This window comes from Musa acuminata, chromosome BXJ2-11 (genome assembly GCF_036884655.1).
Source record: "Musa acuminata AAA Group cultivar baxijiao chromosome BXJ2-11, Cavendish_Baxijiao_AAA, whole genome shotgun sequence".
NCBI classification, from domain to species: Eukaryota; Viridiplantae; Streptophyta; class Magnoliopsida; order Zingiberales; family Musaceae; genus Musa; species Musa acuminata.
In genome coordinates, this window is record NC_088348.1 from 33,118,921 (window position 1) to 33,141,605 (window position 22,685).

The window sequence follows — 22,685 nt, forward strand, 5'->3', positions numbered from 1 at the left end:
CAATTCTAATTCTAACAAAAGTCCAAGGCAGATGGACGCGAGGTTGACAGATTCTGACGTTGGTACGACGGCCTTCCTCGTGTTCTTCGTTCTTCCTGCGTCACGACAACCAGAAGCTCATACGTTGAAATACCAAGAACACACATCTTTCTTTGTTCTTTGTTGAAGAATACTACAAAGAGGAGGGGACGTGAGTTACCGATTTGTTTCTCGGACAATTTTAATTCTAACAAAAGTCGAGTGCAGATGGACGCGAGGTTGACAGATTCTGAATCCTCGTGTTCTTCGTTCTTCCTGCGTCACGACAAACAGAAGCTCATATGTTGAAATGCCAAGAACACTTGTCTTTCTTTGTTCTTTGTTGTAGAATACTACAAAGAGGAGGAGGAGGAAATCGAGTTCCGAAAGAGAGAGTCCATGACGCAACTGAGTCCAATGGAAATCGGGGACGGTCGTCAAACTTACTAGACTTGTAAACATGTTAAAAAAAACTTTAAAAAATCGGAATCCATGTAGTTAATAAGTACAACTTAATCAGTTTTCTGAACAATGATCCATAAGTAATATGGATAACACATCCTTTTTTTTCTAAAGTATATAATAAATGTATTATATAATAATAATACAATTAAATCGATCTAAAGTTAACTCCTTTAATAATAACATATTTAAATTGACCAACAATACTCTTTACGTTAAATCGATCTAAAATATTTATTTCAATGATAATACAATCAAATAGATTTAAAACGCTCGTCACGAGGAAGTCATGATCAAATTAGTCTAAAGAGATCCTTTCAATAATGATGCATTCGAATCAATCCAAAATGTTTTTTACAACATCAATATGATCGAATCATTCCAAATTACTCCTTGCGACGATAGCACGATAGAACCGACCTAAAATGCTTCTTTCGACAATAATATAATTGAATATACTCAAAGCACTCCTTATGATATCAACATGACTGAATCAATAAAAAGCACTCGTTACAATAATAGTATGGCTGAATCAACTGAAAATATTATTTACAATGATAACGTTACCAAATCGACCCAAAGTACTTATTTTAATGATACTTATTTTAATGATCGCATATTCAAATCGACCCAAATCAGCCCAAATTGCTCGTTTCGACAATCGACCAATCGAATCGAACCAATGCATTGCTTTCAATAATATTACAATCGAATGGGCCTAATACGCTCCTTTAAATAATAGCACAACGAATTTGCCTAAAGTACTCTTTTGATGACAGCATGATTAAATCAACCCAAAACTTTTTTTCAATAATAAGATACACAAATTGTCCTCCTTATAGTCCGGAGCCAAATAAAAACATCATCGTGCCCTAACACTATCGCACACAACAAAACATGATGATTGGAGGGCAAATAATATGAGAATAATAACATAAGAAGGACGACCGATACCTTAGCGTCATATGGATGACACTTAACCACCATATGACTAATACCATAAGGCTAATACCTTATTGCCAGGTGGTTGACACCTCACCACCACGTTGTCATAAACAAGTTGTAGGGGAGGTGTTAGATGCAATATCTAGTTCTATTCGTACTTTTCGATTTTGTTTATGCCTTAAGCAACATATAAAGAGCTTATAATAGACTTAACAACTCATTTTCAGTTGAGTTTTATGATTATTTTAGACTTATAAATGTAGGTTGTATGTGGTTATCATGCAAAGACAAAACTATTCAAAAATAGGGCCTAGCCAACAATTTTGATTAATTTTCTTATACATAAAGTAGCCAAAAATATCGTCTATCTTAGTACCTTGGAGTTACCTAGGTGACTTATGGTTGGATGGGTTTTTGGGTAGTGTCTTAGATTAATTCATCACTTAGTTTTGCAATAGTGTCAAATAGACACATGTGCGGAGTTTGGACATAGTGGATTGCCTTGAGTCCTTTGTTTAGAGCTTGTGAAGTTTATCTTTTATATTGTTTATCAAGTGTTTGCTAAAATGTTTATATGTGAAATCCTAAGTTATAATATTTTTATTAAATTGTTATCTCTTTTATAGGTCCTTAGGGGACCTTATGAGGTTACTAGTAGATTGACCCTTTATGAACGAACATATAAAAATTGGTACATGAGATCTCACTCATCGGATCGTTATCCCATGTTCTACATATTTGATGCTACATGATTGCATATGTGGTCTAAGAATTGAGTAATCATTTTAGGCATTAACTATGCCCTAAACCTAATGATCTAATATCACACTATAAAAGGTCCCTATGTATATTCTCAAGGGGGCTTCTCCCTCTCCGGTAAATTACACCCTTCATGTTTAGCACTTGATCAAATCCTTTGAACCCATAATCTCCCGACATCAATTTTGTGACAAACAAAAGCTTAAACCAATATTTCCTCTAACCCTAATTTTATGTCAAATAATCAAATTCTAATTTAATATAATTGAGGACAACACAAAAGAATATCATAAATTATTTGAACATAAGAACTATCATTCGGGATGAGTAATAATATGGAGGGCTACAATGGTCAAACCTCAAAGAGGTGACTCCCAATACTAACATGATCAAAACCATTCAAGGAGGTAATTTTCAACACCAACATAGTCAAATTATTTAAAGAGATGATTCCCAACACTAATATGATTGAACCCTCAAAGTTTCCAACACCAATATGGCGGTACCCTTCAAAGAGATGGCTCTCAATACCCACATGGTCGAACCGCTAAAAGAGATAGTTTCCAACACTAACATGATCACACCCCTCCAAATAAGTGGTTCTAAAATCAACATGGTTGAAACTCCTAATGAGGTAGTTCTCGATAATAATATGGTTGAGGTGGCTTCAAACACCAATATGACCGAAACCCAAAGAGATAGTTCTTGAACCCTCAGAAGGGATGTTCTTGATACCAATATAGTTGAACTATTGGAAGAGCTAGCTCCCAATACAATATGATCTAATAACTTGAACATATGACTCTCAACACTAATATGGTCGAACCGTTAAAAGATGTAGCTTCCAACATTAACATGATCAAACTGTTTAAAGAAGCAACACTGATGTGACCAAAGTCAATCATGAATCGTCCATCCACAATGATGATTGAATATTCTAAAAAACATCATTCTATAATGATATGATCGGACCTAGACATAAAATTTCATTATATAACAATGTAATTGAATTTGACCATAAAATATCCTTTGAAAATCACATGATTGATGACGATGACATCACAGTCAAAATAAATCCTTTGAAACCACCTGAAGAGTTCCTTTTGATGACATCACAGTCAAAATAAATCAAAACACTCTATTCGATGACGATGCGATCGAACTACCTAAAGTATTCATTTTGATGACAATATAATTGAAATGACCCGAAGAGCTCATTTTAAGGATGGTGAATTAGCTAAAAGTACTTCTTACAATGATAAGATTACTAAATAATTTATTTGAGATCAATAGTTAAGTTAAAATCTTATTATTCCCTTACTTCCATCGAGGCATAATAAGTGGGGCAAGTGATATGGGAATAATGGCATAAGAATGTCCATTCATCATCATGTAGTCAAGGCAAAGTCAACATCTAATTAATATGACTGTCACCTTAATACTATATGATTGATATCTTAATATTAGAAAGATAAGCTTCATCACCCTATGGGTAATATGGTGACCGACTCAACTAATTGTTACCTTATATTCTCCAAATTCAATGGTTTTGAAAGAAGCACATAATTGTTACAAGTATTAACGATGATCTCAATCCAATGGTGAAAGATTACATAATAAGAGACCCCATGTATGATCTGAACGTGGTTCCTTGCTTTGGTGAATTACACCTTTGGCATTCAACACTTGTTTAAATCATTTGAATCCCTTATTAATTTAAACATTAGAGAGTCTTGATCCAGTTTACCCGTGGCATAATTTTTTTTATATAAAATCCCTTATTGAACCTACTCATCTCTCAACATCAAGTTTGTGGCAAGCTTGGGCTCGAACCAAAGTTGGCTCTAAATCTTCTCTCACAATTAATTCTTCTTTAACAATAACTTAGTAAGCACCAAAACTTGCTAGAAAATTTTATATAATTTGTTAATCTTAAAATTTTTTATCTATTCATGATTAAAATATATAATTATAAAATAATAGGAGTAAACGGAGACAAATAATTATATTGTAAGGAATGAATGGTATGGTTGGTTATTTTATTCATTACCACAAATATGAAAAAATTATGGTCCAAAGCTTAAAGTTCTTACTATGATTAGTAATACTAGATTGATTTAAAATTATTAATAAAATTAAAAATTTTAATTTTTAATAAAAACTAATTATAAGTTATTCTTTTTAATTAGTTATCTTTAGTATCGTGGTCTATATATTTTCAAAAGTTATATTGGGATTTTTATATTTATGAAAGTAAAACATTTAATCTTATTTCACTTCGTGTCGTCAACTCTACTAACGAAAATATCACAAGGTTTATTTCGTAAATATATATATTTTAATATAATTTTTAAAAATATAAGAATCGAGATACTAAATATAATTAATTATAGAGATAATATCTAATTAGTAGTAGAGTCAAAATTTATTTCAACCTTAATTAATAAGGGTATCAATCGGGGAGAGAAGATATTTAAAATCAATAAAAATATCAATATTTTTAACAATAAAAAATATATCAAAAAAATTAATATAAGAAAAAATATAATTTAATACTATCTTCTTATATGCATGATAAAATTAAATTTTTTTATCATACGAAATCAAATCTTAATTTAAGCATATTTTTTTTAAATAATTTGTTAAAAACATATTTTTATTACATTTTCTCTTATCATTAAACCTTATTAACATTTAAAGTAAATCTTTTCTCTCATCAAATTTTTTTTAAAAATAAATTATAAATTATAAAATAATGTTGATAAGATAGGTGAATCGGAGATATCATTATAAAGCTGGATACACACGACGTCACCCTTCCCTTTGAGGCCAAGCGTGCCTCTGCCCATCCCATCCATTCCTCCCCCACAGTCCGTAGCAGCAGCAGCGGCGGCGGCGGCAGCAGAAGCCCATCCTCATCTCTTCCGCGCTCTTCCCCAGGCCACATCTTTTCGCCCCGTCACCCACATTCCACCGGCGGTCTCGACGCGACACGTGTGACAGGATGAGATCTCGGAGGATGTGGATCTCAATTCCCCCCAAACTCGTGGCTGGCGATGGCTCTCCGCCCCCGAACGAACGCCCACCGTCCGTCTCCCCTGGCCCGCCGCTCGGACACAGGAAAGAGAGGAGGAAAGCGCACCGCCAACCCACGGGCGGCGATTCCGTGGGCGTACGAAGATGCCCGCGGTTTCCTCGGCGGTGAGCACACCTGAGGATCACGCAGAGGGTCCGACCCCACCCGGGTCCCATGTGGCGCCACCCAGCAAGCCCACGTAGGTAATTCACGTGGCGCCTCGCACGTCACCCTTCCGTCGTTGGCTTCCGCATCACGAGGAATTCGTGATTAATTAATCGTCTTCTTAATTAGCAGAAATCTAATTGGAAATGGTGCAGGACACCAGCGAAGGCTGACGTCACGTGAGGCTACGTGCTGCGGGTGGCCGACACGGTGCCACGTAGAGAGGAGGGGGGGGGAATCTCGCCCACCGCCTGGACGCCACGTCATGGCTCCGCGATTCGTGCTGGCAGAGGCAGGGGCACGGGAGCCGCAGAATTAGTGGGGTGGTCCGAAATGACAATATCACTCCTGTTCGCCTCCCGACTCCTACTAGAATGCTCTCGCGGTCGAGTTACCGCTGAATGCGTAAGTTAGTCTCCGCCCAATCTCGTATTACAATGATAAATTTCTATTGTCCCTTTCTATTGCCTCCGCCCAAACATAGAGTCCTTTTCATGACTTGAGGTGGAAGTAAATGGTCGGAGTTTATCCTATAGATATTAGTATGTGAAGGGAGAGTAAGTTTGGGCTTTAAATTATACGTCTTCTATTCTCAACGACAGTAGGTTTCCACGCGATTTCTACGCACAGACACCGACAGTCACCCGATTGTGACGTTACCCACAAGGAAGAAGGTAAGCGTACCGGAGTGGGCGGATCACAGAAAGTGAAGGGTAAAGCGACAATCCATCTTTAGAAAAAGTAAAAAAACCGTACCGTTTGACACTGTTATTGCTACGACGCGAAGAGAGGAGAAAAAGACAAGAAAGAGGAGAAGGGGAAGAAGAGAGGAGGAACTCGGAAGGGCGAAAGATGCGACCGAGAGGAGGAGGAATAAGGGTGAAGCAATGCGAGCTGTGCGTTCGGCCGGCGAGGATCCACTGTGAGTCGGATGAGGCGAGCCTATGCTGGGAGTGCGACGCCAAGGTGCACGGCGCCAACTTCCTGGTGGCGCGCCACTCCAGGTGCCTGCTCTGCCGGAGCTGCCAGTCGCCCACGCCGTGGCGCGCGGAGGGCGCCAGGCTGCGCCCCACCTTCTCAGTCTGCGAGCGGTGCGCCGCCACCACCTCGTCCTCGGCCGAGGGCAGCGGCGGTGGCGAGGGGTGTGGCGCCGGCGACGAGGAGGAGGGAGAGGGAGAAGGCGGAAGAAGGGATCGTGAGGAGGACGAAGAGGAAGAGGAGGAGGACGACGACGAAGGGGAGAACCAGGTGGTGCCATGGTCTCTGACACCGCCTCCGGCTGCGAGCTCGTCGAGCAGCAGCGAGGGCGAGGAGGAGCCAGGCCGGATAGCGAATGGCGGCGGCTTCCTGAAACGGATGCGGGGAAATGCCGACCTCTCCGTCTCGCAGGTAAATCCGTTGCTGTTCTTCTTTCCACTCTGTCCTTTATATCACCTCGTCGTCGACGATTTGGACAAATGATTCTGAACCGCTTCATTGCTGTCTTGTCCCCAAACTTCACAACCTCCGATCTGCATCGTGTGATCGCATCAGATATATATAAGGATATAATCATATGATGTCATGAACCGAAAACAATGTGGAATCGAGTGGTTTTCTTCTTCCTTGTGTATAGTTGAATTGAAAAAGAAAAAAAAAGAAGAAAATTTCGCCAAATGAGAAGAAGAAGAATAAAGTACCCTTTTTGTATCTGACGGCCAAGAAACGATCACAGGACGACCTGGCCTGCTCGTCGTCTCTCCCGAGCTACCTCCCGCCGTCTCCGGCACCATCTCCAGCGGCGAGCGCCACGATGGCGGCAGCGGCGAAGGACGAGGCCAGCTCCTGCGCCTCGGCCTTCCGTTCCTCCAAGGATCGCAAGAGGCCCGCCCTTCGCCCGGAGCCGGCCACCGACACCGCCAGCGCCATGCTCGATGTCCGCGTCCACGGCCGCGTCGATCTCATGACTCGGCTGCTGTCTTCCTCCGACCCAAGTGAGTTCTTTTCCCTGTTGTAGCGATCAAGCTTAACATCATGTGCCCCGCATGTACTGCATTCAGTAAATCACTTACTGTTCCCAAATTGCATTTTGTGTTTTTTGGATTTGGGGGTGGATGCAGATCGATACAAGAATCTCGAAGGTTGAAGGGCTGCTGCTAACTATAGAGAGCGATTTCACGAGCTAACTCGAAAGACATCCTTACGGCTGTGATCTCTTCTATTTAGTTTGCCATTGTGTATGCATTGCTGAATTCTCTTCGATTGCTTCAACGTTTCTGCCTCTTTCATGTTCATGTTTCTGAGATAATGATGTGGTAATTGAAGGGTCCGTGCTCCTATGGATTGGGGACATCAAACTATTATTATTATTATTATTATTATTATTCATGAGATAAACGATAGCCATACTTGACTTCTGGCCGCCGAGCGTGGCAGCATATGTAGGATTTGATTTGCCGGCAATCACGAGTCCATCCACCGCGCTGGAATTCTGAATCATACAAGCACAAGAAGGATGATACTATATAGAGCATGTACATAATCTAATCAACCAGTTTTTGAGGAGGCAGACGAGAGAGCAAAGAAATGGCCATTTACCTATATAACAGAAGCAACCACTGCAACAGAAGAAACACATGAGTTGGCTTTCCGCCATGGCTTGTGTTCCTTATCACTCCCTGAAAATAAAACCAAACATATAATATGAGCATTAAAAGCCATACGGCGAGTTACAATCTTTTACAGAGAATAACAAAGTCCATACTCGTGTCCATCCATAAACAGACAGGAATCCATGAAACAAAGGTTAGCATAAGGTCTGTGTCCAGAAGTGACTTCTCAAGCCAAAACTACAAAATATCAGCTAAAATAGGATGATGATTTATCTTGAGAAAATATAGGCAAGGATTCTCTCTAGTTGAGGTTGGAAAGCCCACTGTTACGACACAAATAAAAATATCATCATTTGAGAATATACAAGATGATATGATACAGAATTGTGAGATATAATTCAAAATGAGGATGCTCACTGTAATGTGTTAAAAATGAAAAAGTAGCGATGTGATCAGTCTTAACAAATAATTACAATCGCCAAATTGAGGAACTAGACAAACACTTATAAGATCGAGCTGCATCTCTAAAGTATTATTATGTAAGCACACACATCTAATATCTCTCATTTAGCCTAAAACAAATTAAACCATTAACCAAAAAGAGAAATCACTAATGTATAATTATAGCCCATGCCGCCAACACGGGATATGGGGAGGAGGATTGTACGCTGACACTAAGCCCAACTTATGCAATCTTATCCCTATAAAAAGAGAGGCTGTTATCATACTGCATTGATCTCTAGAACAAATTTAATCAACAATAATAACAACAATAATAAAACTGTAAAAGTTCCAACTATTTTGGGTCGACTACATGGATCTTTTGCCACGAGACACGTAAAAAATCTTATATTTAGTTAAGTTTAGAATAATTAAATATTTATTTATGGTTTCTGTAAAAAATCTTATATTTAGTTAAGTTTAGAATAATTAAATATTTATTTATGGTTTCTATTAAACTACCGTATCAGTAGATCTCCTAAGCATATGTCCATATCATCTTAGACAATTCTCTCCTATCTTATACGCTATTGAAACGATACTTAATTATTCACAAATAAAAATATTTTTTTTCTATCTTTTCTAATAACTTCACACATTAATTTTAATATTATTATATTTTTGTATATGATGCTTCTTAATTATCCCATACTCAAATTCAAAAACATTGTTAGTCTCACAACTATCTTATATATTTTTTTTTAAATCTCAAAAGTATCCAATGATCACACACGACTCTTGATGCCTCTCATTATTTTAACCATCCCGTTTTTACTCTATGAATAATATCTTCATCGATCTATCTATCTTATTGAATAATTGATCCAGGATACCTAAAGGTTTTACGTAAAGAAACCTGGTATCTAGCTAACTTAACTATATTCTCATATCTATTCCTAGTATTACTAAAATTATATCTCATATAAATTTGATCAGTATTTAATAATTTGATCATGACAAACTTATAGTGTCAAGCTGAGGCAGAATCAATAAGGCAAACAGTAGCAGAATCAATAAGGCTAGTCAAATCTTTAAGCAACACATTCCTATTCAAATAAAAAAGAACCATGCTGTTAGAAGTGGTGAATCACAATGAAAACTTTTATGGATTAAGCCACATTTCACATAAATGGGGACATCAACCTTGAAGTTTTTCACAAGTGAGACTCACCCTCTTATATAGCCTTTTTTCATACATCTGTCACAGAATGCAAGGTATCATCAAGTTAACAACAATCTTTTAAGTTTGTTGTTGGCTCAACAAAGGTGCTAATGAGAGAGGAGTACAGAAACAGAAGCATAATACAGTCTACTCTCCTATAATATGCTAGATAATCATCACCAGAACAAAACATCAGCAGGATGATTGATTGCATTTTAAAACATGCCAAGGATGAAATCACAGGTCCATCTTATAACAAGTAAAACCCACAAAATAATTGCACAAGGATATTTCAACAAAAGGTCATAATAGATTACCTAAATCACAGGATGGATATGCCATTACTATGCATTTCTCAGACATCTGCAAAAGAATCACCATCAATTAACAGAAATTTATACAAAACGTAGTGGCAAATATAACTAAAGCCAGCTTTTTATTGTGATGGGTAGGCAATCAAAAAATTGTTATGCCCCTTCAGATCATGTTGCACATTGAGGGTTTTCAATTCAGCCATAGCATGCTTCTTAAACAACCATATAGAAGGCAACATATTACTCCAGGGGCTCAATGCAAAGAGACGAAGATCAATCAAGTCCAAATAATATATTAGAACACAATCATGAAATGCCCAGACACATAATTAAGAACCATAAAAATTAACTACAAGGGCAGACATAGCTACCATCTTAAGAAACAATGTCTTGCTCATGTTTGATAAAGTGAGTTGACCAGGATTAATAGTACGAGGAGAAAAAGGAGACACAAAGTTTACTAGAAGCAATAAAAATGGCTGCTCTTGCATTATGGATATTCTCCTACATAGAGCTAAATAGTAGGGAAAAAATGCATGTAGCCGATCCCAAATATATGGGACATATTAGTGTTGCTACTGCCATCAATTTGCCAAAATCATCTGCATCTAAATTATATGTTGGTTGTCTATTATGATTTATATAAAGGTACACAGAAAAAGCTGCCAAACATAGTTATCTTTGCCTTTATGGGGGCCATGGCCTCTCTTGCCCACTATATGTCTCCAAATTTGCATAAGTAGAAACCTAACAAAATATCGATTAACATAACCCCTACCTTGACCAAATTGAAAAATAAGTACTATAGATCACCGACTGAGGACTAAATTATTTCTTGAAGTTTCCAAACAAAAAAATTTATTAAACCATCATGCCAGCCTAATGTGCATATATTGCAAAATATTCTTACTGGCTTTGGAATATTCGACAAAAGATTCACAGTGCAAGCACAAGCTAACTATATGTATCTTGGTGTCCTGATGCACTGTTGCAACACCCATGGTGCATCAAGCATAATGTGGCAAACAGAGTATAGTATAACCACAATTTCCTTCCAAATACTCACAAACCATGCCAAGGTGCAACTGAAGATTCTCTTACTATAACTTGGCAACTATTTCAAAACTTTGGCTGCCACATCTCTAAAACGATGTGTCTCTCCTATTATCCAAATCCTTTTAAGTTTTCCACTGATATTAGTTAATAACCTACAGCAGCCAATGTAGTCATCATGCTAAACCAGAAGATACTGAGTTTGAAAACCAACTATAAGTATCTTAGGTCTCATTAGTTTGCTCCAATTTGAGTTTTCTGCAAGTGAACCAATAGGCTGCCACCCACATGATCTCCATTTAATTCTTCAAACTGTTACCAGTAGCAAACAATTTCACGAAAAGGAGTATTAGACCATATGGAGACAGCAAAAACATATATCTCCTTTTTCTAATATTGTAAGTCTTCCCAGATTGGTGGCTTGGCACGATAGAGTACAAGAATCAACTGTAAGCAGGTGATGCAACCAAAATATCTTATAGGATTTCTATACTAAGTCTGCAGATCAGACCTACCATTTTATGGAGTAGAAGCCCCAGTATCTAGGTAATTGTGAGTGATTAAAATCTAGTTTCTGCATGAGAGATGAAAGAATTTGACTTCTACAAATCGGGAAGACCAGTCTGCTCTACAACCTTTACAAGAATTCCCCGAACAAAAGATCTAGGATTAATTTCTTATACATGGTTTATCAAATAACGTAGGTATTAAGATAAATTCTCACCTTTATGTTCCTCAGCAGCATCGTGGAACTCTTGTTCGTCCTCCGGCACCACGTGTTTCTCCACCACCTCCTCTGACTTTGGGCCCTCTCCATTATCAGTTGCAGGTCCTGCAGCCACCCCATCATCGGGGTAACGAACCACCACAAAGGGCAAACGCAGTGATGCACGCAATAATCGCTGACGCTCCCGAGCCGGCTCTTGCTGATGCTCCTGGCGGCTCCAAATCCCCTGCTACCCATGATAACCGCGCTAGGGCCGAGCCTCTCCACCTCCAGACACAGTCGCTCCTTCATGTCGTGGTCCTTGACGATGTGTATCTTGAAGGGGATCTGCGCCTCCACGAGGGGCTGCGCCAGGTCCTGCGCCTTGGTCGTGGTGAAGGCGTCGAAGTCCTCCTCCATCTTCCGCTGCGACTCGTGCGAGTCGGGACGCCCTTTCGCGGCGTCGTCATCGTCGTCATCGTCGGCGGCGACGGAGACGGTGAGATCGACGGCTCCCCAGTCAGCGCCGTAGAGGACGCTGGTGGGGCGGACGTGGAGGAGGATGACGGCGTCGCCGGGGCGGAGGTAGTTCTGGACAGCCCACCTCACGGCGTAGGCGCTCTCGTCGCTGAGGTCGACGGCGATAGCGATCCGGCGGTGGGAGCCCGCGGAAGCGGAGGTGATGAAGCGGGGGGGAGAGGGCTGGGTCCTCAGAGGCGGAGCCGCCTGGCGATCGGTATCCGGCAGAGCCTATTGCGTGTCCATGGCGAGGAGGATCAAAGCTAGGGTTGGAAGCAGCTCGTCTGCGACTGGGTTCGCGACGCGATCGGCGTCGACTGGAATAAAGGTGGAACGCGACGTTGTGGAAGCAGGTCACGAGAAGACGTCACACTCGGACACAAAATATGAGAATATATTATATAATTATTAAATAAAATGTTAAAAGACTACAATCCACATCTCGTGGACGTGCCGGAGTGGTTATCGGGCATGACTAGAAATCATGTGGGCTCTGCCCGCGCAGGTTCGAATCCTGCCGTCCACGCTAATGTTGTTTTTTTTTAATTATTTTAATTTTTATTATCCTAATTATTTATTTATGTTGTATATATATATATATATATATATATATATATATCTCTCTCTCTCTCTCTAGGTTACTTTTTTTTGTACTGGATTTTCCTGTACCCGCCTCTCGAACCCATAGTGACCAAGGCGCAGTGGGGCCTAGCTAGGCTCAGCTACGCCCTCGGTGTGGAGTACATATGCCTGAATCCTGAATTGAAAACTCGAATGTGTAGCTAGAAAAAACTTTGACACGAACGATCGCGCGATGCTGTATCCTGACGTCCACCACCAAATACGTGGACCCCACGTGTGCTGTCGCCCCACCGGAGAATCCTCTCGTCCTGCTGGGTGCTGTTTTCTAGTGGGACCCAGCAGCGGTCCCGCTGTCAGTTATCCAATGGCTTGCTCGCGCATGTGTAAAACGAGTGCAACGCCCGAGTAAAATGTTGCTACTCGATTCGAGCAATCCTGGGAAACGACGGTTGCATCGATAACTGGACACGTCCAGTGACCCGCCAGTGTCCCACCGTGGGCCCAACCATCTCGTGCCACCTCACGGACGATGGCTTGAATCCCGGATCGGTCAAAGGTTGTGGATCGTATCTCTGCTTGCATCGCCCTCAAAGCCTCCCCTCGGATTCAAACCGGAGTGCAGGAAGAATCGCGCAGAGGCGCTCCGTCTCATCTCGAGATCTCTGTGATCCCTCCCACGAGATCCTTTCCCTGGTGAGCTTCCTCGATCCAATTTTATGGGACTCGATGCTGTATGGCTCCCGATCTGTTCGTCGGGATGGATCTTTTGTCTCCATTCCAGCTCTTCGTGGTTTTAGGTGGAGGCATATTTGGCTACTGTTGAGCGTATATTCTTAGAGAACTCGGATCTGTTCGTCGTAACCGAGACACATATTGGAATCTTGTGAAATCATTATGTGGCCTTAGATCGTCATGTATCTGTTAGATAACTTGGAAGCTGTGATTCTGCATCTGGAATAAGAGTCAAGCTGTATCTGGTGCTTCGCTATTTGGTCATTTGAAAATGGCATCGCAGGGGTCCGCTGGATGTATTAATCGCACACGATTGATGTTGAACCTTTCTTGGATTATCAAGAACTCTGCCTTGCATCTATATTTTTGCTTATTTATTTATTTTTCTGAAGATTTAGGTTTCAGGAGAGCAAGATCTTGATGTTAATCCCTTTGTGTTATAATGATTTTGAGAAGAGAAGGACGAAGGAAACTAGTTCTGAATGCCCTTCACCTGTTATCAGTTAATATGGTAAAATAATTTCTTTGTTGAGGAGTTCACTGGTTCTTCAGAATTCAGTATAATATTTTGTAAGGAAAATAATGCATTTTGATAAGATCACTGCTTTTAATTTGGTTAGATTGGTGAAACCACAAGTTATTAACCTTATATTATCTGTTCATTATACCCAAGATTTTGTGGCATACCATATAAAATTGCTGAAATATGCCTTTTCTATTTATTCTCGAATAAATTTTCTAATCATATCTATATTTGTGTTGCTTGTAGACTTGTCAACATTGGCTCTAAAATAATGTAGCAAGTATGATATCTTGTTAACGGTTCAACATAATTGCAGTATTTCTTTCAGGAACGGAGGTCAGTAGTTCCAGAATGTCTCTTCCATTGAGAGATTTCTATATCCCAGATTACATACTGGTACCGGACTCAAAAAAAGAGGATGTCTCAGAAGAGCCCACTTGCCCTGTGATTGTTTTTGTCAATTCGAGAAGTGGTGGCCAGCTTGGAGGTGATCTAATTAAAACATACCGTGAGCTTCTCAATAGAGTTCAGGTACTTCAATTGCTTAGAGTAGTTAGTTGCAATAAAAAGTCATCTATTTAAAGAACTATAATCATTACAAGTTTTGGATATCGATTTGGGCAATTAATTCTTCTTCAGGTTTTTGATCTGGGAGAGGAGGTTCCTGAAAAGGTGCTTCAAAGACTTTATGCTAACTTTGAAAAGCTCAAGGCTGAGGGTGATAAACTTGCTGAGCATATTGAGAGGACATTGAGAGTAATAGTGAGTGAAACACTTCAAAAGAACACTGATATCAAATACCTCCATTTACATGGTTTTTACTTTTTTTTCTTTAGATTTTTCAACTCGTTATTCAAACCCCCCTGTTTTTGTCCATTTTTTGACATACAAGTTGTATGTTAGGTTGCAGGTGGTGATGGTACAGCTGGTTGGCTTCTTGGTGTGGTTTGTGATCTTAAACTTGCTCAGCCACCTCCAATTGCTACTGTGCCTTTGGGAACAGGAAACAACCTTCCCTTTTCATTTGGTTGGGTACGTCAAGTGCTAAGACTATTTCCCATTTCTAATCCATTTAACAAAATCCCCATGCACATGGAGATTGGCAGCTATGGGATTTTATAACAGGTTTTGTCCTTCTTGTCTTCTTGCCCCTTGAATGCGAGTGACTAGCATTTAAATTTCTGTCCATGCTTCTATCTGGATGGCGCATCTTTCAGTAACATGATTGTACACATCATTTCTACATTGTTAGATTGTTGCCAAAGATATTGCCAGAAAAATAGTTGCGACATGACACCATGTTTCAGACTACAAATACATATTTAATTTTGTGAAGATCTACACTGCAAGCATTTATTTATGTCATTTTGTTTCAGTATTTCTAATCGACTGCAAAATCATCTGGTATACCTCATTTGAGATATTGCATCCAATGGATTTTAATTGATTTAGATGATAATAGTGTCATAATTCCATTAATTTAACTGCATTGCAGGGGAAGAAGAATCCTGGTACTGATCATCAGTCAGTGAAGTTTTTCCTTGATGAAGTGAAGAAAGCAAAAGAGATGAAAATTGATAGGTATTGTAGTGTCAATAGTTTTAGTTTAGTAAGGCATTGTTTTTACGTCTACTGAGACCTGAATCCTTAAGTTCTACCTAAGAGTTGCCTCTGATATTTTCCCCTATTTTGTACATATATATTTTCTAAGTTTCTCCTTCCATATATAAGTATTATTTAACCATAGCACTAGATACTTGCAGCACTACTACCTCAAACCTTCAACCACATAACTGTGCATACAATGTGCCAACCAATAGGATATGTCTATGGTCTATTTGACAAATTTGAGTTGATCATTTATCATTACAGTATATATAGCTTCAAGTAACAGAAGTGGATTATTTGGCCTAGGATACATGTGGCAGATCCGTCTTTTAATGTTTTGCATTCTCATGAAATTGAAACATAAGTATCATGCATAATGTTTTAAGTTATCTTTGTCCTTTTTCACGTGCATGTATTTATGTATCTCTTTCAACACTGGACTCTTGAATACACTTACAAATGTAGCTCATTTTTCAAACAATAATGATGACTATTGGATTACTTGGCATGGAAGATACCGGTGTGGTCATCTGAACTTCCATAGCCAATGAAACTGAGAATCAGATGCATGTCAATTAGTTTATCATTCATGCATTGGTCTGATTACAAATAAATATATATCATAGCTATCAGTGAAATAACATGATCAGCAGGGTGTTGAGATTTGGAATAAAATGTGCTCCATCATTAACATGTTTACTTAAGGCAATCAGAGTCTATCAAGAGAGCCGATGATTGCCTGTCAAGGATCTCAGACTCAATTAATGATTGGTTTCTAAGTTACACAATAAACCTAATTGGTTACTTGCAATCATCAAGATCAGTAGTTCAAGTCACACTCAAAGGTTGAGCACTTTCCCATTGATATAGTAACAATAGTATCCTTAGTCATAGCCCAAACTTTAAGCCATTATCATTTGATGTCCTTTAGAAATCTTTGGACACAAATATTTCCGACCTCTTACTTTCATTGTTGTGAATCCTAGACTTGATTCTCACCAATTCTTGTGTGTATATGCGTCCAACATGGGTTTTGAATTATACAAATGGAAATGTTTCTTTAGCTAGCATTTAATGCTACTATTGGTAGCATGTGATATTTAGTATTTAACCTGTGTGATGCTGAACATACTAATGTTTGATCATTCGTATTAGAGATATGTGATAGTGATTATTCTTGGTAAAGACTTGTGGCCACCTATATGGTTATGGCTCATGACCTTAAATTAAGCATTGATCTATTCTAGTGTCATTGTTATATTGATGTTTTGCTTGCTTGGTGCACTCATTTTGTGTTGGACTTATTTTATAGTGATTATGCTCTAAGGAAACTTAAGGACTGCATATATGGTTTTAGCTATGATTTAATAATTTAAGCATTGGGTTAGTTTTGAGTTGCTGACATGTGCCAATCAGCATGACAGTTGTTGCACATATTTACCTGTGCCCGTTTACTAAAAGTTGAAAACTGAAGTGTCTCAGTCTAGGATGAAGCATACGCCCCAGTAGATTTCCAACTTACAAATTATAGCCTTTTGTTTTACATCAATTTTCAGCAGAATAGTTTCATCCTAGCCTGCTATGAGAAAATTGCAAATTCGACTTTGATATCCAGTCCACAACTTAAAATATGTATTTCAAGAAATGTCAAGCATAGATCTTTTCTTACTACAGTATTTCCTTTCAACTAGTATGTAGAACTTAAGGATGTAGATCTCTTTCCTCAGTTTTATCACTAATTGAACTGGTTTACTTGAATGTCATTGACCTCCAGTTGGTGAATAAAATAAATGTAGTTATCCTTTTCTTTCCTCGTTCCCTTAGTGATGGTATGTGAGCATGCTTATCATACGTATTCTTTTGACATCGATCTAACTTGTATCATGGACAGTGGCATGAGCTTAACATGGCATGGCATCTAGTGCAGATAATTGATAACTCCATCATGGTTAATGGGTGACAGCATCAATACCATGTGCAATCCATGTTCTTATACATATTTGCAATGACATTCTAGTGCGTTAGGCATGCAAATGCATGGTTCATGGAAAGCTAGAGTTATAGGATAGTTGTTCTTGTTATAGATGTTAAATCCCATTATTTTGTTGCAATTTCCATCCCTTCATTTTATCAGTTATGATTTGGAAACCTAGTGATGATCTTTGCAAATTCTGGAGGTGTATTTCTTCATGCTTGTAAACATTTGGACTTTGGAGTGGATATTGTTTTTTGAATTATTGCTTCTATGTTCTACTTTAGCTGGCATATTGTCATGAGGATGAGGACTCCCAAGGAAGGTACCTGTGATCCAATTGCTCCACTCGAGTTACCTCATTCTCTACATGCATTTCAACGTGTATCAAGTTTAGACTCACTTAATGTGGTAAGGCAATAATTTTTGGTTGAAAAGTACTTTAAAGTGTTCAGACACCGAGTGTAGTTTGTTTCCCTTTACTCATTCGAACTTTCTGTATTTTTTACATTGTTTATCACATAAATAAGTTTTATCTTTTACCAAAGAATTGACCACATTTCTTATTATAATGTAAATTTAGATAATGGGTTGTTGATTATTTTATCTCAGGAAGGTTATCACACATTTCGTGGTGGTTTCTGGAACTACTTCAGTATGGGTAAGAACTTACCTATGCAAATTCAGCTACTTATAAGTTTTAGAAACTTCATGGACATGGTAGTTGAGAAATTGGTTGATCCATTCAAGTAATGGAGTTACAATTGTCCAACTGTTGTTTGTCTCAGATAGTGTTCTAGATGTGAATGCAATTGTTCTACCTTCTATATGTTGTTATGATTCTCACTTGGGTCAGGACTGTATTGCTATTTGATTTCTTTCTGATCACTCTGTCTTTGTTGTTCTGTTCACCTATATACATACCTTATAATTCAAATCAGAAGACTGCTGTCCAACTGAAATCATGATTCTTTTTATTCACAAAAAGAAGACTAATTTATTTTTGAGTTTTTTTTCTCACACGACCTTTTAAGTAGAAATAGTCTTATTGACCATTGAGAATTTTCTAGTACACCATGTGACAAAAGGTATGCTGTATTATTTTATTGCAATTTATTATTTTCTTGATAATCTATAAGTTGATATTTGATCTTATCTGAACATAAAGATTACATTGATGCACATACTGACAAAAGTTATATCATATTAATTTTTAGGAATGGATGCCCAAATATCATATGCGTTTCATTCCGAGCGGAAGCTGCATCCAGAAAAGTTCAAGAACCAGATAATCAATCAGGTTTCATTTTCCTGTTACATTAACATTACAGTCTTCTATCCTTATTACATGCTTGTTCCAAATTGTAAATATCAAGAGATCATAGATAATACTTGCAGTTTTTCTTCATTAGTATTATCATGTGTGCAAATCATAGTTTCCATCCAAACTATATGAATGCTCATTACAAGAACATAGCCATTTATGATCCATGTGCATATATCCCCATTTCATGCATTCTTCATTCATTATCTCTTTGAGATTCATAGATCTAGAGGGGAAAAAACAAGAGAAGATATGGTTCTACCATTAGACTTAAAGTACCATTTGACAAATCTGCTACATGGCCTTAATGGTGAGCCAAACTCAATCCCTAAATATAGATTATTGGGAAAGAAACAGGTCAATGCTACAACATGATGGTTATGTCTCCATCGGGATGCACCACAGTATAATAATCTTATGCGTTTTATGACTTCTTAATTTAATCTTCTATAGCTTTGATGTTTTAGTTGCTTATGTACCTTATCCCATGTAAATCTCTTCCACTATAACTAATGTTTTTTGCGCTTATATTTGCTCGCAGACTACCTATGCTAGACTTGGGGCTACGCAAGGGTGGTTTCTTGCTTCTCTTTTTCATCCTTCTTCAAGGTAATGTCTGAGTCAATGGTCTATACAGTTTGGATAACTGAAATATAATCTTCATTCAATGTTCTGTTACCTTAGTTTATGCAAGTTAGCAACACTCACGGTTGCAAATCAGTAATTTAAATTTTGTTAATCAATTATCTTAAGGATTTGACCAGCATGAAAGGGAAAGGGCAATCGTGGCCAATGTTATCGCATCAATCAGGAAAAGGAGATTAACGAACTAATAATTAGTATATCACAGATAATATTTTTTCATCCCATTAACCTGGTAATGAAGTTCAATGTAAAATTAAATTCTTAACACTCTGGTATAGCTTCTTTTAAGAAGATCCTACTAGAACTTAACTGATCTCAAATAGAGAGTGAAAGGCTTGTGTAAGTGTTATGTTGTTGATGAGGATATATCAAATTTCAGTCACATAACATGTAACGTCAGATACATAAGATGAAAATGGATTCTGTTCCATGGTAGATGATGTGCCTTAACGACAAGAAGCCGTAGTGATTCTTAAAAGATCGGTCAAGCAAGATAGTGAGAATATTTAGAGGGCTGATGATAATTCATTCCATTGTCCCATGAGAAATCCTGGGTGCTCTTCATGAGAACTGCTTGCCAAAATTTCTCAGTTAACTAATACTGTGGAATTTCAATGGAAGAAATTAAATTTGTGATGGGTAGTACGTGAACTTGCCATGAAAATCTTCAATAAGCATCTGTGGTGATAGAGTCAAATAGGACAAACAAATCACCCACCATGATGTTTGAGAAATGATGATTCTTGTGTTGATCCACATGTTTGACATCAATTTAAACCTTCCTAAAATAATTTATTATTTTTAAAACAATTCCCTGTGATAATTCTATAGTGCTATAACGCAGGAATATAGCACAGCTTGCAAATGTGAAGATCATGAAAAGACCAGGCCACTGGGAAAATCTCCATATTCCTCACAGGTAAATATGGTTTAAGTATCTCCGGTTCCAATTGGCAGATGAAATTACTCCCTTCCTCGCATATATTATATGCCAACCAAATATGTGGAATGATAGAATAACCTACTTGATCATTACATCCTTATTCATTCATTGGAATTTAGAAGGACAACTACTGACAGTTGATTTTTTGTCGTCTGTGATATTTTGACTGGAAAAGTGAACAATCAAGTACTAAGTTTGTGCTGATCAAATCAAAGTTTCATAATTTCTTTTATCAGTTTTGCTTGCTTGTATCAATTTTATATATCTTTGTATTAAAATTTATGGGAGGATTTTTTTGTAATATTCATATGGTTGTCCTTTTAATCAAGTTCAATTTATAACTATAGTTGATTGTTTAAAGAATGGTTTTATTACCATATGTTGTGGTTCATGAGATTTTGGGAGAGAAAAAAAGATCTCTTTGGTGAATATTGCTGATTTTTTTAAGCTTTGGAAATTGACTGAACATCTTTAGCTTTTTCTTGATTGAAGTTCTGTTGTTTTCGCATAAGATAATTTACAAATTAAGATCAAATAGAAGACCATAATTTTTAATTTATCCTTTTGAATGTATACCTGTACATCTTATTTCAATTATTATTTTTAGATTTAGATTGTCTACCAGTGATATCAAAATATAGAGGCCGTCATCTCATCAACCGCTTGTCGTTTACAGTATTAGATCAATTGTTTGTCTCAACTTACCTAGCTTTTCTGGGGGACTTAATCCATGGGGGACTCCAAATCAGAAGAAAGCGACAGAAGTAAGCTGCTCTGTGATATTTTATGTCTCTCTTTCACAGTTAAACCATTATAAAATATGCATAAGATTCCTTCTATTCATGGGAAAAACTAACCAAGATTCTGATGTCTTGTAGAGGGATCTTACTCGACCATATGTTGATGATGGGCTTCTTGAGGTTGTGGGTTTCCGGGATGCATGGCATGGCCTCGTCTTGCTTGCTCCGAACGGGCATGGTACCCGTCTTGCACAGGTAGACTAGCCTATCTATCTTACATCTTCAAGTTGCCAGTTGATTTCCTCTCATTTAATATTTCATGGACATCTGGGCAACTTCACCATCATTATATGTTGGGATAATTACCCAAAGTCATGTTGCTAAGCTCCAATCTTGCCTAGATTAATCTGGTCATAGATAACCCAAATGCTAATATTTTCATGTTCCAGGCACACAGAATTCGCTTTGAGTTCCACAAGGGTGCAGCGGATCATACATTCATGAGAATTGATGGGGAGCCATGGAAGCAGCCTTTACCTGTGGATGATGACACAGTTGTGGTTGAAATCTCTCATCTCGGGCAGGTCAACATGCTAGCAACCAGAGACTGCATTTCCAAAAGTATCAATGACCCTTCGACACCTTCAGCAGCGAGCCATCATGGGGATGAGGATAGTGGGGATTCTGAGGATGAGTGGGAAGGAGGGAGGAAAAAGTTTGGTGCAGCAGAGACATTCAAGCTTCCGGAGGACATAGATATTGCTCATCTTAGTTAAGATTTATCTGTGCCTGCTGCTTTGCAACCAAGGTCTCCAACACCGGTGCCATATTAGTTTCAGTATCCTGTCAAGCGTAGTATTTGGTGATATTCCGCAGCTATATTATTTGGTGTCACTAAATAAATAAATAAATAATAATAATAAATAATGTGTACCGGTACTGAATTATATGTTTCGGTATCAGCCCTACCGATACTTAAAACCTTGTTCGTAATATTTGAGCCATATGTGTAAATTGGACCAATCTTTGTTGGTGAATTGGTTGATTTATTTTAATGAGCTTATACATGGAAAAGGTTGTCGATGGGAGCTGATAGGTTTGACCTTTATAAATCACTGAAATGATGGTACTTGATCTTACGAGTGATATGCATGAGTTGCTTGAGATCTCATCTATTGGCTCATAAATCCAAATATTGATTGCGGTTGTACCTTTGGGAGTTCCTAATTTTTTTTCTGAGATCCTACGCATCGTTGGCCTTTCTTCATCATCTCAACTCCTCATGATACATTTCTTCATCCGCTTTTATTTGGATTAAAAATTGCTTGCTTAATAATTTTATTTT

The 22,685-nt window shown here is 38.2% G+C and overlaps 2 protein-coding genes, 1 non-coding gene and 1 pseudogene across 6 annotated transcripts; 3 read left to right on the plus strand and 1 right to left on the minus strand.

Annotated features, from left to right (window-relative positions):
- Positions 1 to 6,013: 6,013 nt before the first annotated feature.
- LOC135627008 (zinc finger protein CONSTANS-like) lies at positions 6,014 to 7,698 on the plus strand. The gene is made up of 3 exons (XM_065132910.1): positions 6,014 to 6,814; positions 7,140 to 7,398; positions 7,525 to 7,698. The coding sequence occupies exons 1-3, from the start codon at positions 6,278 to 6,280 to the stop codon at positions 7,548 to 7,550; spliced, it is 822 nt and encodes a 273-aa protein (XP_064988982.1). The 5' UTR covers positions 6,014 to 6,277; the 3' UTR covers positions 7,551 to 7,698.
- A 692-nt stretch (positions 7,699 to 8,390) lies between these two features.
- On the minus strand, positions 8,391 to 13,435 carry LOC135627623 (universal stress protein PHOS32-like; annotated as a pseudogene).
- On the plus strand, positions 12,716 to 12,797 carry TRNAS-AGA (transfer RNA serine (anticodon AGA)). Its single transcript has one exon. It is a non-coding gene; the product is annotated as a tRNA-Ser (tRNA).
- On the plus strand, positions 13,391 to 22,423 carry LOC135627007 (diacylglycerol kinase 1-like). 4 transcript variants are annotated; one of them, XM_065132909.1, is made up of 14 exons: positions 13,404 to 13,546; positions 13,984 to 14,096; positions 14,437 to 14,639; positions 14,748 to 14,870; positions 15,012 to 15,140; positions 15,604 to 15,689; positions 17,976 to 18,099; positions 18,301 to 18,349; positions 18,906 to 18,988; positions 19,554 to 19,621; positions 20,502 to 20,576; positions 21,277 to 21,364; positions 21,479 to 21,595; positions 21,790 to 22,423. In XM_065132909.1, the coding sequence occupies exons 3-14, from the start codon at positions 14,460 to 14,462 to the stop codon at positions 22,114 to 22,116; spliced, it is 1,449 nt and encodes a 482-aa protein (XP_064988981.1). In that variant the 5' UTR covers positions 13,404 to 13,546; positions 13,984 to 14,096; positions 14,437 to 14,459; the 3' UTR covers positions 22,117 to 22,423. The 4 variants fall into 4 exon arrangements, with proteins under 4 accessions (XP_064988979.1, XP_064988978.1, XP_064988981.1 ...); XM_065132908.1 differs by having other exon boundaries at positions 13,409 to 13,546; positions 13,978 to 14,096; XM_065132907.1 differs by lacking the exon at positions 13,984 to 14,096 and having other exon boundaries at positions 13,391 to 13,546; positions 14,425 to 14,639.
- The last annotated feature ends 262 nt before the right edge of the window (positions 22,424 to 22,685 follow it).